General features: G+C 48.9%; 1 protein-coding gene across 1 annotated transcript in view; it reads right to left on the reverse strand.

Moving 5' to 3' along the window:
* The window catches only part of GNAI3 (G protein subunit alpha i3), a 17461-nt gene extending 11739 nt beyond the window's left edge, over window positions 1-5722 (reverse strand). Inside the window, exons 1-4 of the mRNA XM_019474950.1 lie at window positions 5688-5722; window positions 3959-4001; window positions 3714-3855; window positions 1662-1819 (exon numbers count right to left, since the gene is read on the reverse strand). Of these exons, the coding sequence (XP_019330495.1) occupies window positions 1662-1819; window positions 3714-3855; window positions 3959-3963 (305 nt within the window). The 5' untranslated portion in view covers window positions 3964-4001; window positions 5688-5722. The remainder of the gene's footprint in view (window positions 1-1661; window positions 1820-3713; window positions 3856-3958; window positions 4002-5687) is intronic.
* Window positions 5723-16892: the final 11170 nt, after the last annotated feature.

A 16892-nucleotide genomic window follows, 5' to 3' on the forward strand; every position in this document is an offset into this window, starting at 1 on the left:
TGAGGGTGGTGAGACACTGGCCCAGGTTGCCCAGAGAGGTGGTGGATGCCCCATCCCTGGAAACATTCCAGGTCAGGCTGGACGGGGCTCTGAGCAACCTGATCTAGTTGAAGATGTCCCTGCCCACGGCAGGGGGGGTGGACTAGATGAGCTTTAGAGGTCCCTTCCAACCCAAACTATTCTATGATTCTATGAAAATCCAGTCTCTGGAAGGCAGTCAGATCACAACTGGGCGCCTCTAAGCAGGCTTACGCCCTCCCTCCCCAATCTGCTGTTTCTGACCCGTTTCTACCCTGTTTTCTCCAGCCTGCCTTCATTCTCCTGCTCTTTCAAAGCTGACCATCAAGACCACAAAGCCAAGGTTCCCCATCTTCAGCTTCCTCCTTAAGCTCCACTCAACCACTTATGCTTTCTGCCCTAGATCCTCTGCTCAAGAAGTCCTTAAGCTTTCCTTCTCTTCTCCGCATCTTTTCATTAAGTGATTCCCCTCATTCATCCCCCTCCTCATCTATCCTTTTTTCTCCCTTTGAATCTGAAGTTTCCTCCTTGCATGCTGTAAAGGCACACACAAATCTGAGAAAGCCTCCTCTTGTCAACTCACTTACCTTGATCTAAGCCCATGATAGCCTGCCAAGGTGCTACAAATTTAGAAAAATTCTTCCTTATTTTCAAGCTAAAACATGCTGTGTGCAGACAGAGCCTGCAGGCAACTGAGCTGTGACACATCGGAAGCTTCTTTATAAAGCACTTCCAAACTAATTTTTCAAAGGCTTAGAACTTGGCTAAATTGAGACAAGTTTTCAGCTGGACATCAGGAGGCACACTTAACCCCCAAATCATCCTTTCAGAGTTTCAAATATTTGTTCTAGAGAGACCAAGCACACGACTTTTTAAAAAGGGGGAAAAAAAAAAAGGCAACAACTGTTTTGCTCATTAAACGAAATCGTTTCCCCCTCCCTGCACTAACCCGCCTCTTTGACATAGAAGAGGCATTTAGTCAAAATTCTCATTAACCAGCCAGCAGCAGCCTACAGCGCTCCACGCTACGTATCTAGTCGCAGCTTTCCGATTGTTAAGCAATCGTGTGCATTTCAGAAACAGAACAATAAGCAGGTTTATAGCTAGCCTGCAGCGCTGCCCGCGTGGTGTCAGGCACAGGAACAGAAGTGTAGCGAGAGCTGCTAAGGAGAACAACTATGTGAATATTGATCTGCCAATATTGGGAGATCCCACTATTGGAAATTGTTGCTCATCACAAATTTGGTAGTTTCATCGGGAGCTCGGTTTCAGGAGGTGTTACTCCTTTCCGTAGGGATAACGAAGGTGACATAGCTGACCCCCCCGCTGTAACAAGCCATCTTAATGCAAGCCGGTAAGTTATTCTTCCACTAAAACCAGACTGGCAAATTCACCTAGGCACAAAACAAGGAACGCGGGTTTTTTTTCCAATGGGGAAGACAAACAGTAAAACTGACTTTGATGAGCTTAACGCACCAAAGTCACCTTGTGAGCCCAACCCCGTGTAAGCCAGTTAGACTAGGGTTCCTGCCCGCCCCCTCGGAAGGGGACCCAACTACCAGCCCGCTTTCAGTCACACCGGCCCTTTCTGAACACCATTTGGTTTGCTGTGAAGGGCCCAGAAGCTGCTAACGGTTTCTTACTATGATGCAGAGTCGTTAAGCTGATATTCTCTTGATCTGCTGAAGCAGGCCTGAACCCCAGCGTCTCTCCACAACCGCTTAATCACGCCAGCTAGCTCGGCGGTCATCACGCCTTCCTCTGCGCTTCCAGCTAATACAAACAACTGACGGGCATCGTCCTGCAGAAGAGGGGAAATGAAAACAAGTTAGGATCTACACCCACTTACGCCTTTACAAATTACAGCGAGGCTTAACATCAGTAACAATCCTAGGGGCTGCAGCAACTGCTCTAAGGAATCACGGTTCCCCTCTCTCATGCTGTCTATCCAGTCTCCTCCCCCAAATCATCAAGTTATTTTTCTCCTGCAGTCAGAAAGGCAAATTCTGGGCAAGAAGCTCCAGCCCGTGGGGCGAGACGCACTGATCACGGGTGGCAAACAACGCTTCTGTCGTGCCACCGCTGCAGGGATCACCGCTCCAAAGCGACAGGCAGCGTTCACATCCGGAACGTGAAGTTTCAGTAACCTGGCGCAGTGTTTCAAAGGAAAGGTAAGAATGTCAGTGTGCTACTATAGACTAATGAATGATAAAAAATAGTTTTTAAACTGGAAAACCTTTATTATAGTGTGGTACAGTATGGCAACAAGGAAAAATTCAGTATCAAAAGCAGGTTTTGGATGATTCTAGGTTTAAAGCTTTGAGGACTTGCAATTTGCTGCAATAGCTGTCAGAAGTAAGGGAGACCAATTTCTTAATAAAGCATTTCATCAGGAGATGGGATGGACTGATCAGGATTTGAGTGTTTGCCCTAGAGCATGAAAAATTCTTCTCAGAAGTCTTAGCGCAGGACCTCACTCTTCTACAAGTTAACAAGCAGATTTAGAAAGTGAGAAACAGGCTGACCTACATCCCACACTGATGTTTATTTCTACAGCGATCAGACCTGCCGGCTTCCTTTCAGAAGGCGTAAGAGACCTTTCACTACCCCAGCAAGTTCTCAACTTCTCCTCCTAACATCGGCTCCTCTCACTTGAGCCCTAAACCTAAGCTCAGGCAAGAGTCAAGTCCACATGCGACTCCAAAGAGTACCTCCCTAGCACAAGCAACGGGCACCTAAATTAACTTAATCAGGGTCTGAACTGCCACCACACAGAGGTGGACCTCGGTTATGAGTCTTCGCAGGTACAGCACTTATGGGTATGGTGCTATGCTGACGGGTCACTGCTGTGGTTTGCTGCGAGACAGTCGATTTGGTTACCCGTGGCCTTTTCCTAGGCAAGTGTGGCAAGTTGTTTGCCCTTCAGGGTGGATTGGGACACGAGAAAGTTCTTGGCACCCGGCTCTCGTTCTGCTTTTGCGAAGCCAGCTAAGCCTGAGCAGGTCAACTGAGAAAGGAACTTGGGTTTTAACATCTTCTTCCTTCCAGCTGCATTACCTAGGCTGAGATCACCACTCGGCTTCGACAAGCACAGAGGAAAGGTAGAAGGGAACGCCAGGGAGGATTTGGAGCAGCAGCTGAACAGCCTAGGTTAACATGCAAGTGAAGATATGCCCTTCAGCCAGGGTGCTTTATGTCGCAAGTTCAAAATATCTGTGGTTGCCTCACAAAGAAACAGAGTAAGTTACTTCACTTACCGTATATTAACTGTAAGCATGGGGAATTAGTGCCAGGCAGCAAGAGTCACAGGTTGTGCAGCCACTGCCCTATGCTGATACACACAATTCCTTTCTCCTACACGTTTTCAGGAGTCCCTGGCTCCCCGTTCGGTCTGTGCTTTCCCCACCACCACGGGGGTCAAGACTTCCCGACATCAGTTTCTACCTTCTAGACAAAGGTTATGGGATTATTTATTTTTCTGAGCATTCAAACTACTAAAGGTTCTTACCCGTAACCTCAGTAAAATACTTGACACTTTGTACTGGTAACACATTACAGATTATGAAAGGTCTTTCACTATTGTATCTTGTAACAAAACATATTTCCACTGTGAGTGCAATGGACTGAATTTCCAGGATTCATTAACAGAATTCACAGCACAGACTCAGACTAAGGGAAGTAAGTGAAATACTTACTGCTCTGGCAACTTCCCCAAAGTCTATCTTTAGCCTTCCCATGGCTCTTATGATTGCAATGATGGACTGGATAGTATTGCTGTAGACAACCACTTTATATTGTTTGCATTCTTCCTCCGAGTAGCCGTCCTCATGAATAATCCTGGAAGAACACAAAGCTGTCATTCCCAAACCAGAAGGGCACCACAGATTTCTTATTTCATCTCGCACAAAAATGCGGTTTACATGCCTGCGCTCTCACTTACTTCATCTGCTTCACAATGGTGCTTTTCCCAGACTCTCCAGCACCTGAAAAGCACGAAAAGAATTCCAGTTAGCAACCACGTGAACTTAAAAGGAAAAGCGGAATGTACTCTTCCCAGCGCCCACACAGAAGTTGATGGGGTCTGGAGCAAGATACTCCTTGGGCATTGCTGCTGGTAACAGAGCTCTAGAGCAGCTGTCCCGGCCCCTTGGGGGGGGATCGCTGAAGAGCACATCCACAGGTACGTCCTTCCCGGGCTTTATTTACAGATGCTGACACTCATTATGCATTCATCTGCTAAAAAAACCAAACCAAAACAAACCTAGAATTTCTGAATTTCCAGAGTACACTTCTTGATCACTGAGGCTAGCCACGTGGGAGGCTGGTTCTGAAAAACCGGGACAAGGACTTATCTAACAATCTACCATCCCTCTCTTCCAGCTCAGTAACTACAGTCCAACTAGCCCTACAGCTAAGTGCATCGACGTCATCGACTGCTACCCGCCGTTACCGAGCCGTGCAAGACAGAAGCATTAGCCTTCAATAACCAGGTGGATGCAATCACAGATCCCGGAGCATTTTACAGGGAACATCTAATTCAGAAGCAATCTTGTGTGATTATACAGTGGAAGGGAAGCGGACCCAGAACAGAGCTCAAAAGCATGCAAAAATTGCTCTTGCAGATCCAGGTGAAGCAGCTTAAGACATTAAAGCCCAGAAACACGTTCCTATGTCAGAGCAGGAACACCATAATGGATCTTGCAAGTTCCCTTCTCCACTTAGCACAAAGTCAGCCAAACGTTGCCCATAATCATTGGAACTAACGCATTTTTTCCACCGTGGGAAGAGTAGGTGCACTCCCACAATCCATTACTACAGCGTAGTGGTAAGCACACCGGTATCACTCCTGAGCTAGACACCTCTTAAACAGCTCCGGCAAAATTCGAAGAAGATACCTGTCTAGACTTGAAGCGGCAGCTAAGGTGCCTGTGAATCACCAGCAGGAAGATCAGGGACCTGGGTCCCTGCTCTAACCCTTCAGCTGCCAACGCCGGTTCCCACAGCCACCAGACAGCTCGGGGATCTTCACCGGGGCACACCCATACGCATCCACCCACAGAACACGCAAGGCAAATTTTAATTGATTAACAAGCTCTATTCTCTATCATTTCCCACAATACAGGGATTATTATTCTGGGAAACTGAGGATAAAGAGACCCGCAGGTTTAGCTTGGAAATGAGCCTTTGCCACAGGATGATTTCTAGTCGAAATATCAGGCCTGCGGGCTGTGGCACTTGGACATGCCTGCATTGCAAACAGCCTTCCTTCAAAGAAAGACAGAAAAACCTGGCTTGCCAAACCTCTGCAGACCTGGGGGGGCCGAGTTATCCCCGTCTGCCTGCAAAATAACAGCTAGTTAATCTGTTTTTCACAGTTTTTTCCTCTTGAACCACAGGGCACTCACAAACCGCGTCCCCCTCCCACAGGCACGAGGCAGAAACCACCTTTGCACACCCGTGCAGCAGCAGACACGCTTGCACAGCTCGGTGCAGCAGACGCCTACTCCGGGACTCAAAGCCATCACGTTACCGCAGTTTACTGAGCTCTGCAGTCAGCAGGAGCTGAGCTGCGCTGCCCGCACGCATGCCTGTCCCGGCCATGAAGCATGTGAAAGGCAGGCACGGCATTACTGCATGTCAGCAGAAGCGCAGGTCCCGGATTACTCTACCTCGTGTGACCGCAACACCAGGTTGCGAGTTCAGGGCAAACCAGCCGGACCGTCCCCTGGCTTCAGGGCTCCTCAGCCAAAAAGGCTCACTCTGAGCTGCAGAACTGGGGTTGCTGAAGGCAAAGGAATGAAGTTGAGCCTGCCTGGATTTGGATATACAACTCAAGAGATCCTGGATGGACTAAGAGACCCAAGCTCCCCTTCACTTCTAGCATCAAGGCACCAGACGTCCCAGCCTGCAGAGTCTACACGACGCGGCAGCGTGTTAACCCAGAACGGCATTGCTACAAGCAAGGCGAGCTTTGTTGGAAGAGAAAAATCATTTTTAGATTATCAGACCAACAGGAAGAAAAAAAAAAAAAGACCAGCTTTCAGGAACGTCAAGCTGTGAAAACTGGGCTGTGGCATACTTCTCCAGGAAAAAAAGCAGAAAAGCTTTCTGGTGCTACCTTCGGGAAGCACAGCTTCCAGGAGAGAGCTCGCAAAAGCCTCTCCTTGCAAGAGCCAAGCCTCTCGCACCATCCAGAGAGGACAACACTGCATTCCAGTTTCATTCTCGCATCCTTGAAGCCTCAGGAAGGCCAGCTCCTAGCAACAGCACCACAAACAGGGTGCGAAAGCAGCAGCGCTTTTTAAAAAGCAGAATTCCCTTCTTGGTCTCACAACTTCAGGTCAATCGGGCAGAGGAACCGAGAAATCAAACCCCTGAAAAATAAGAGGTCGCTTTGTAGGGTTTGATTTTGCGATAGGCACAGACGATTCCCTTGCTTGGAATTCTGTACACCTTTTAGCCTGCTTATTTCGCATTCCTTCAGATTCTTCCCAATATCACTAGTAAAACCCTTTTGGCTGATAAGGGAATTAAAAGTATGACAGGAACGTTTCGGTGCAGGGTACAGCGGTGGCTGGGAAGGAGCAAACACAACTGCTGCTTTCTGAACAGCCAGGCAACAGCCAGATACAAGCAGCTCATTCACCAGTGGTGAACACGTCGTGCCAACCTGAGCCCAGACCAGGCGGCAATCAGGACCGAAGGAGGACAACGCAGCCTTTACAGCCTTGCACTTGGATTTCCACTCCCAAGTTCACCCCGGTCAGTTCCCAGATGTTGACGAGGATTCCTGAGGATCCATTGCTGTATTGAATTACAACAGAAAGTTTCCCCAACATCAGACAAGGTCATTTTCAAGCCGAAAGTGCATTTCCTATTTGCACTTAGACAGCTTCAAACAAAACAAGCGGCCAAATATTTTTGCAGCTCTTGGTGGCTGAAGAGAGCAGATGCAAATCAGCCTCTTCACACAGTAAGAGCTTTCACAGTAGGACAAGCACTTTCATGGCAGGTTCTCAGACCACCAAATGAGAGGAAACTCAAGTCAAACGGTTCCTTAACTCGTTATACCCATTTGCAGGTGTCGTGGGGTTGTACCTCCATCATGGGGTGGCTGGACAAGGATTTCTGTTTCTTTGGACCCGTTCTGCACAAGAGAATAGAGAGGCAACAAGAGAAACACGCCGGTGTTCAACGAACAAGTACCCAGTGCCTCTCCTGCACAGCTCCTGGGGGTGCCGCGGCCAGGATACACATCTAAGAGGACTGACACCTTTAAATGCTGATTGCTCAGATACCACCTTGAGTTTATCTGTCTCCACATCCCCCTCAAGGGACTGTAACGCTAACAGCTGCCCCGCACAGTAGGAAAACTGTTTCCAAATAGGGCATGTAGTGCAATTTAAATCAATTAGCCATTAGTTTAGGTTGAAGGGTTACAAGATTAGAACCTCTCATGACAAAATACTTCCAGGCTGCCAAGTTAAATGTCTGCAAACCAAAGAATTTCAGCTTTTAAATTATTCCTAAGCATAAGGCAATTCAACTTTTTTTTTTTCCTTCCCTCAGGGCTTAAAAGGAAAGCTATTGCCGGTTCAGCCTCAAGTAGAGCAGGCAATACAAACTAGATTCCACCTTCAAAGCCATTCGAGAAGCATTAACAGGGATGAAAAAAACAAAGCACGTTTTAAGCAGAATCCCCCAAAATCTGCTCAGATGTTGGAGTTAACGCCTTCCACCCAAGCAAATCCCGGGGCCTGAAGCACGCTATGCCAGCAGGGCTCCCCGCTGCAGCCCACAGCCAGCTACAGCGAGACTCCATCTAAAACCAGCAACTTGCAGGAAACATCCTTCCCTTTAGCAGGCGGTTTCTCTTTTGTTATCGCCTCTTCTCCCAGCTGCCAAGATGTCTGCGCCTCTCCTCTGGCCAGCACGGGTTTTAACAGAGATGGCATCAAGAAGGGCTTGGGGATAGCTGTGTGCCTCTGCTACGGTTTTCGGGCACTCAGCACGGCAGCATTTGTGGTCAGATATGAAAACATCAACGCTCTATAGACTCAGCACTTCCACCCTGGGAGGAACACAAAACCTCGTTTTTCTTTTCACAGCCATCCTCCACATTCCCCGTACTAAGGCGCTGCGATTTGAAAGCTTTCGTGTCCCAAAACAGTGGCGTTCAGCCCAGATTCCCGACAGCGGGAATTTAGAAGAGCCTTTTCAACATAACCTCTCTGGTTTTTATTTCTCGTCATCATATTTGCTGTCATTTCCTCCTCAGATTATCTTAAAATAACCTGCTGCTGCAGCAGGCAATGCTGAACTTGTACTACCTGTCATTTGACTGACAAAACAGTATCAGATACAATTATGCCATGACAACACAGCCAAGTTGGTTATACAACACTAATTCAAACCATATTTAGTTAACTCCTTCCCTTCTCACTTGCAACCCACACACGCTTCAGTGGCAGCTTAAAAGAGCAGCAATCCACGCTCTCAGAGGAAAGGGTGCTGGTTACTCACCCTGTTACTTCTAAGGGACTAGGAGAGGTAGGAAATAGTGACCCACATCCTCTAAACCTCTCTTCTTACCAACATACAACCCAGCACTGGCTCCTACAGCACACGCTAATGGCAGTCACAGCTACAAGGGCACGGCCAAGCAGTAAGTCACCTCCTCTGGGACGTTATTCCTAAAGGAGTTTTTCCTGACGTTCCAGGTCCTCTCCCAGACTCGCTCTCTGCTCCTGCAAGAGCCATCCAGACAAGGTACCTCATTAAACAGTCATTTAAAAACGTCTGCCCTCCAGCTCCATAATCATTTGCTGGGAGCTCCTGCTGGGGCGGCAGCTGCTGGCCGACGAGATGGCCAACATCAGACACCATCTCATCTCAATTGCTCAGGAAAAAAAAAAAAGCATTAACACTGCCCTGGTCTATTCTGAGATACCTGTACTCCGTCCTCCCACACAGCATAAGGCTTTTTCAGGGGCCTCTCTCACTTTGTACCTTTGCTTTTAACTCTTATCTTACACCCCACCCCAAACAAGGTCCACGATCATTTGCATTTTACTCTTACTTTCCAGCCCTAGCTTCAACATCTCCAGGTCTCACTGCTGTTCTTTGACGCTTGAAGCTTCTCTAAACATTTGCAGATGTAGCACCAGGCAAGCTGCTATTCTCCTTTTTCCAACTCACTGAGTGGCTGTAAAGGGTTTGCAAAGAGAGAACCATATTGGACCTACTCGGTAAACAGCTTTTAATCTGCACCCTTTGTTCCCTGCTATCATGCAGCTTCATTTACCCTGATGCATGGTGTTTACACTTAACAGTGTGGCTTAACCCTTCAGTCAAGTACCTTTAGGGTGGTGGTGGGGGAAGAGTAGGCATTTAAATGCTACTGAAACACTGCTCCAACCTACAGAAAACCGATGCTTTGCATTACAAATTAAGACGAGGAGTGAGAGTGGACAGCGTTACATTGACGTTCTTATGGACTCCGCAGGAGAAGCGCCCGGCCTCTGGGATCGCAGGCAGGGACCAGATGGGGAGCTAGAAAAGAGTTCAAAAATCATGAAATATGACACCTTATCTTACTGGGTTCAAAAAATATGAAAGTCAGAGCATTACCGGGATGTTTCTCACTGTAAAAGGAAAAGCAAACCTTTCCTTTTTGCTCTGATTAGCACAGCTACACAGGGATCACGTTTCGTCACAAGAAACCGCAGCTGACCTAAGCGGGGATGTCGTAACTCCATGGAAAAATTGTTTCAGAAGTCTTAACTTCTCTTTTCCCAAATTAGCAGCAAGAAACCTACCTATCCCACAGCTCTGCCTGCACACCCTAGACACAAAGAGCAGCTAATCTGTTACAAAGCATTTGCTGCTTTTTGTCGTAGCGGCTTGCCCCACTTGATCGATGCACGCCCTGCAAGAATTCAGTGAAATCCTTGCTCTTCAACGCGTCCTTCAGCTAGCAACCCTTCCCTCCAGAAACCAGCCTGAGCCAGGAGGCACCGCAGCTCCCGCAAACCCCCCCCGAGCTCACCCCAAACCACCTGAATAACACCCCAAACGCCTAAGGGAGAGCTGGGCACCATCAGACAGCGCTGAACTCCCTTCTGCTCAGAGGGTGGCAAGCCCTGTAGGAGTCCTACAGGCCAGATCCCTTTTCCCTCTGGAGGGGGAAGGGAGAGGGGAGGGAACCTGAGCAGCTTTCAAGCCATACTAGTGCTGGCCCTAGGAGAGCGGTGCATACAAAGGGGGGAAATTATCATCCAACCACTTCCCCTAAGGGAGCCAGAGGCTTTCCTGTAGCAGGAGATGGGAAGCCAAGCAACTCGGCCTGTCCGCGCGCTGGAAAGGGAAGGGAGCAACAAGCAAGCTACCAAAACACAGCTAGACTGGGAATTACAGGTCTACGCCAACTACCCTCTGGATAAAATGTTTGCTTTTAAACCCATTACTTCTTAATTCACCCCACTTGGGAAACAAGGAAGGTAGGTCAAAGACTACCTACGTCTTCCAGACATTAGCATCCAATTCACTGCTTCAGAAGGTACGAGCAATCTTAAGTGTTTTTTTTGAAAGCCGTATCAAAACTGCATTAAACTGTACTTCAGGTGAGGAATTTTCCACCCCCTCAATTAAGGGGAAAAGCCCTACAGCATCTGAAAGTTTCTGAAAGAAACCAGGTCACTGCTGAAACAAATTCTTACTAGAGACACCGAAGAGATGCACCTGGAATATCCATTAGAGTACAAGCAAGGAAGACAAAAATTAACAGACTGACATGTTTCTGATTTCTAGCCTCTAGAGGAGAGCGTGCACAGCTTGTAACTACAGCAACAGCCCATATCGGCTTTAAAAATCTCAGCAGGGGTTTGGCAGAAACTTTGCCAGACCATTCCCGAGGCAGGATGATGCTGCAACCCTTGCTGAACTGCGAAATCCACGGGAATTTCTTAGGGTTTCCAATATCCCCTCTTCAACAGCTCGGGAATAACCCCAGACATTTCACTTGAAGAGCTTGAAGCTGCAGGGCTGAGTTACAGACCTGGGAAGACGACACGACCCTTTCGTGCTAAGGTGCAGCTATGAAGCGACACCGAAACGCCTGGCTGGGGTTACAGCCCACCTGCAAAACCCAAAACCCAAACAATCTTCCCTCTGACAGACTAAAAAGGGACCAAAGCAACGGCACGAGAAAGCTGTCAGGAGTCCAGACCCTAAAATATCAGGGAATCCATTGCGAGCATGGAGCAGGAGCTGTTCAGATCATCATAATCCCCGACGGGTATCTCCCTGATAAAGCAGATGTTTCCTTTTGTCAACATTTATTCAACATCCCACCCTAGCAAGTGAACACGAATACTTCCCCTTATACACAAACACGCTCCTAAGAGAGAGTTTTCCACAACCCTGCCCTCCTGTTTTGTATTCCACCTGGAAAGGCTCCTGGACACCCCGCACACCCTCCTGCAGCCCGTGTACCTGCGCGGCCGCATTTTGGGAAAGCTGAACTATCGGGTCCTCTTCCCCTTCGCCATTTCCATCCTCCTGGTTTCTCTCGTAGTGCATTCAAATCCCGACATCCCCACCTTCTCGCAGGTGTATTTCTAAGCAAGGGCAAGCTGCCATCCCTGCTAACATTCGCCCCATCTCCCCTTGTCAAGGTTGGGTTTTTTTTATTTCAATGCGCCCCTGGAAAGCTCTTGGATATCACAAGGCCAAGAGGGGTTCAACAAACTAGAAAATCAAATGCAGCGAGAGCGCTGGGAATCAGGAAAAGGGGGAAAAAAACATGAGAGAAACGAGCGGTGTCGTACCACTGGGCCACAGAAGATACAGCTATTGTTAGAAAAGTCAACAGGAACCAGGACAGCTTAGGCTGACGCTTAGGCTTTAACTACACATCAGAAAAAGCAATATATACAAATAAAACAGGGCATATGGGCTGACTAAAGCTTAACTTTGGAGGTAAGAGGAGCCGATGCTACAGGACAAACCACTTGAAGTTGCCGCTGCCTCTGGACGAAATAAAAACGGAGGGTTGTTTTAAGGAATGCCATTTTGAAGACATAAGCAACATGAGCCCTAGGATCACTTCAACAGGCTTTCGAACGAAACGCAGCGTACTACCTGGCCTGCTGGCTTACCTGGGCTGCAGCTGACGCAATTTCTCCCCCCCCAGCAGGTACCTGGAAGATGCTCAGGAACAGCAGCAGCCCCAGAGGAAGATTTCCCCACCACGGAGGCGAGCGATGCCAGAGCTGTGCCCGGCTGGCTCTGGCCAGCCCAGCCCACGAACCGCCCTGCGGTACACGCCGAGGAGCGGCACGTTTCCACTTCGCTTTCACATGCTCACAACAGATCGCAGGCACTTCGTGCTGCATGCAATTGCATTTATTTTCCATATGAATCTAATAACGTCCCCATACGAACAAAATCTGGGAAAAAATTAGTCTTGCATCTATCATTCAGCCATTCAGTACGCCTTAAAATGTTGTTTGTATAAGCCAGAAAAATTAAGACTTGAAACCATAATGGAAATGTCTCGGTGATGAACATTAACCCCGAGCACCCAAGCGTTACGTTTTATAAGCCTTTTTCTTTTTGCCTTGAATCTTTATTAGGGCATTAGCCTTGTTTTATTTAAAGGCTTTGAACATGTAACGATTGCCTTAAAGCTTCTGCGGAGATTTTTTAAACAGGTGCCTTAGAAGAGAAAGCCTTCGAGCACTTGGCCTGGCGACCGCCTCCATGCAGGGCAGCGCCGAGGCCAAAGCTCATCTATCAAACGAAGAGAGAGCGCCAAGCAGTCGGTGCCAGCACGGGGAGAGACCATCAACCGACTTCATCTGCAGCATTTAAAGCAGACGTCGTATACCACATCGCAGCCTAACGGCAGCAAGGGACTGGGAAACGCTGGGTTCAAAGCTCCAGCTCCACTTCGCACTGGAGTGCGGTTAAAAACATCCCGTGACCATTCAGAAGATTGAGATATCCCCGGGAATTCTGCACCAGTCCTGCCGACCACCGGGAAACACCGGGAAGGCCGAGCTAGCCACCTGCTGACACGCCGGCACCCACACACAGATCTGAGTGACCGTCGACGTCACTGAGAAATTGCTTAAGGAGTTGCAGAAATAGGCACTAAATCACACAGTTACAAAATTAAAAGTAGTTAAGAAAGCTTTTCCTGACAAAATGAAAGATAGAAACTGGAAAAAGGAAAAAACAGGCTAGTCTTGGAAGGCAGGCAGATGGGTTTTTTTTTTCCCCCCTCCTTGCATGGCTGATGCACTAGATCTTAATGACCATGTAAACTTGCAGAGGCACGGCTAGGTAAGAGGACCACTGGTTTACAACCACTTCTGGCCATGAAGTGGACAGACTGCAACTGCTGATGTTCCTCCGTTAGTCATCCCTCAAGCACCTGCCTCGCTCTAAACCTGCAAGACAATAAACGTCAAAGAATTGACTCCACAAGCAAGTCTTTTGGTGAATGCAGGACGCTGGTCGTACAGGGGATGGTCTTCTGCGCTCAAAAACCAGCGAGGCTGGTGCGCAATAGTACTTGGGTGACAGCACAAAGTAACGGAACACCCTGAACTTTGGCAACGTCCCTTTTTACCTTTGATACAAAATAATTTCTTGCACAAAAAAAAACTATTTTCATCCACAGCCAGAATCAAATCAAAGTTCAAATCCGATTTAGGAGAGGGACGCTAACAACCGCGTTACCTAATCCCGACTCCGCAGCACAGCCACCACCAGCACGGGGAAGGGTTGTCACAACTGAAACTGCTCATAGCCACAAACCCAACCGTGTGAGAAAACATTTCCCTGGTGGGAACGAAAGGCTTCGTTCCCACCATGAAGAGGCCAACTGGCCCAGGGGTGATAATTGTAAATACCAGCTGTGCCCTTCTCCTCCGTGAAGCCAGCACCGTGGTAGGACGCCGGAACAGCACGCGCCGTCACCGACGGCCTGTATCCTAAATGCTCAGCAAGGGACCCCCGAATTCCCCCCTCCCCAACCAGAGCGTTCAAATCCTTTCCGAAATCAGCTGCCAACACCTTGCCCTCTTCAGCAAAAGGCCCCTTTGCTGCATTTTAAGCTACGCAGCGAAGAGCCAGCCCGGGACTTCTGGTTTGCGGTTGTTTTCGCAGCTCTTTGAACAACACTCCTGGGAGTGTTTTAAACTAATTGCGCCTGCTGTTGAGCGGCATGGACTTGAGACACCCGCTGATACGCAACACGCTGCCGCGATGTGTCCTTTGGCTGAAGATCAAATGAACACACCTCTCCCGGCTGGGCCTCCCGGGCACCCCTTCCTCACCTACAGCTCCTTACGTTCAAGACCTACGTTTTTATGTTCAGACCTAAGTTTGAGCACGAGGAACAGCTTCCAGAGAATTGCTGCAGCACGTCACGAACGCAGCAAACGTCTTCCCTAACCTGTCGCGAGAGTCGTCCTGAAGGTGCACTCCACGGCAGCTTTTTTATCCTCCGAATGCCATAGTATAATGCAGTAATACCAATCCTTCTCGGGCAGGATTCACACAAGCGGATGCTCTCAAGAGACATGGGATAAAAAAGGCACCGTCTGGTCTGCTCAGATACTGGTATGGGTGGAAGACAACAGAGAAACAGCCAAGCAAGGCCTCTAAAATGGGAGTTATATCAGAAAGCAACAGATGACTTGGAAGGGGAGGGAACGGTGGGAAGAGAGGGGTTTGGAAAAGATTTTCACTAGCCTGGTCTCCCGAGTATCAAGTTTCTTCTTGTGATGTGCCTGTTTTTACAAAGTCAAACATCCACTGAATCTGATGCAGGGACAACAGCCTCGAGTTGTTAAAAACATTTATCAAAATAAGCAGCCGGGTGGGGAACAGACGGTTCGTTTCCCCCGCTGGGGGAAAAGCTCATTCCTCAAACAGGAGGGAGTTTGTGGTGGACGGAGACCCCAAAACACAGAACTACAGGAGGCCGAGCTCCACCGGCGCCTCCGCTCGCCCCAGAATTTAGATCCCGCTCGTTGTTTGTTTTTAAAGATAACCCAGCCAGTGCCACCCTGGTAACGAGAGAAGGTTAAACGAGGCAGAGAAGCGACCAAACACCAACTGAGAAAACATGAAATAAGAGACAGGCATCGGATCGCCCGTACCCGCGGGGGGAACAAAAGGTGACGGCACAGAGGCGTGGTATCACCCGAGTCTCGCCACCCAGTTTACGGAGAGCGGGCTGGAAAAATAATCAGCATCTGTCGGTCATTTCAGATGCAAACCCCGTTTAGGTCATTAAGAGACTGCTGTTCGAACCCACTGGCGTGAGGAGCAAGCGTCTTACGTATCCGCAGTGGGGAGCATCGCGCCTTTACAGCTATAGTTGCTCAAAACTTAAAAAAAAAGCCATGTTCTAATTAAAAAAATTCCTCTTCACAGCACACTCTCCTCTTCCAAGAAAAGTTATTTCGATGCTCTGCCTCAGAATTTAATGAAACTTGAACCATGTCCAGAGGGCTCTTGGAGGATAGGATGAAATCCCAATTCCCCAGCCAGGCCCTCCATCTGTAGCTGAGCTGCGCGTTATAAATCGTCTGCGCTCAGCTCCCAGTGCTGGGCCCAAGCACGTTTGTCTGCCTGTCTCTACACAAGCACGGGATGTACACACAGCCCAGGCAGCGCCAGACAGACAGAAGAAGTCCCATCCCGCAGCTGGCTAACGACATCGGACCCGACATCGTGCAGAAAACAGAAGTTTGCACCTACGCAGCAGCACCCGGCGTGGCAAGACCGCCTCGTTTCTGAGCCGCAGTTGCCCTGATTAAATCACAGCTGACTCCTCAAAAAAAAACTAGTGAGGTTCAGTCACTCTGAAGAATGATCGTTTTGTAGATGAGAAACATTTTGCCTGCCCTGCATCTGTTTTTGGTGGGCGAAGGGCAGAACTGAAGACCAAGCAGGAGGTACACGGAGATCCTCCGTCAGATCCTCAGGTGGGAAAACACGGCTGTAAGCTGCAGCTCCGACACCTGAAGACAGGGAAATACCAGCACCAAGACAGATACCACCTCCACCGCAGCAGAGGACAAGCGCATCGGGTCCTCCAAGAAGCTCACAGCATGGATGAGAAGCGTTGTGTCTTCGGAGAGGAGATCTGACCCGTTCTCAAATTGCTTCAAGCATTCTCCGCTGGGAATCGGTCACCAGATGGCTGGGACACTTCTGCACGAGGATCGGGACGTCTCGGACATCAAGAGCACCTTTCACAACCCGAGCTGGGAGGCAGGCACTGAACTGATCTCATCACAACTCCCACCGGTTGCCTCTCCAAGCTAACCGGATTGAGATATTTAATTTTTGTCTCATGAAAACGCAACTCGGGGCTGAGCCCGACCACTGCACGTGCGAGAAAAATCTTCACGTGGCCACGAGTCACAAGGTACACCCTGTGTGCCTCAGAAAGCTCGCGGGAGGAAAGCTCCAGATAGCTCCAAGATCAGAGAGGACAACGGCTCCCTGCAGGTCCCCCAAGCAGGCTCCCTGCGTCAGCTCCAGCAGCCCCAGCTGGGGAGGATGCTCGGAGCAGCAGCCGGCACTGCAGGGCCAGGACAACCCGAGCTGGAGACCTACGTCACCTTTCAGAGGACATTAAGCAGCTCTAGAGCCAAGGAGCGGCCAGGTCTGACACCCTGATGGTCCCTCTCAAATAGGGACCCACAAGAAAGCTGCTGTGCTACTAGAAGAGCTACTTCTAGTTAACGATATTATAAATAGCAGCATCAGCTTCGCCCTGATTTGCATCCCTAGAAGGCTCTTCTCTATGTTTTACCAAAACGTAACCAAATGTTGTTAAGCACCAGTGC

This window comes from Aptenodytes forsteri, unplaced genomic scaffold (assembly GCF_000699145.1).
Source record: "Aptenodytes forsteri isolate BGI_AS27 unplaced genomic scaffold, ASM69914v1 Scaffold285, whole genome shotgun sequence".
NCBI lineage: Eukaryota > Metazoa > Chordata > Aves > Sphenisciformes > Spheniscidae > Aptenodytes > Aptenodytes forsteri.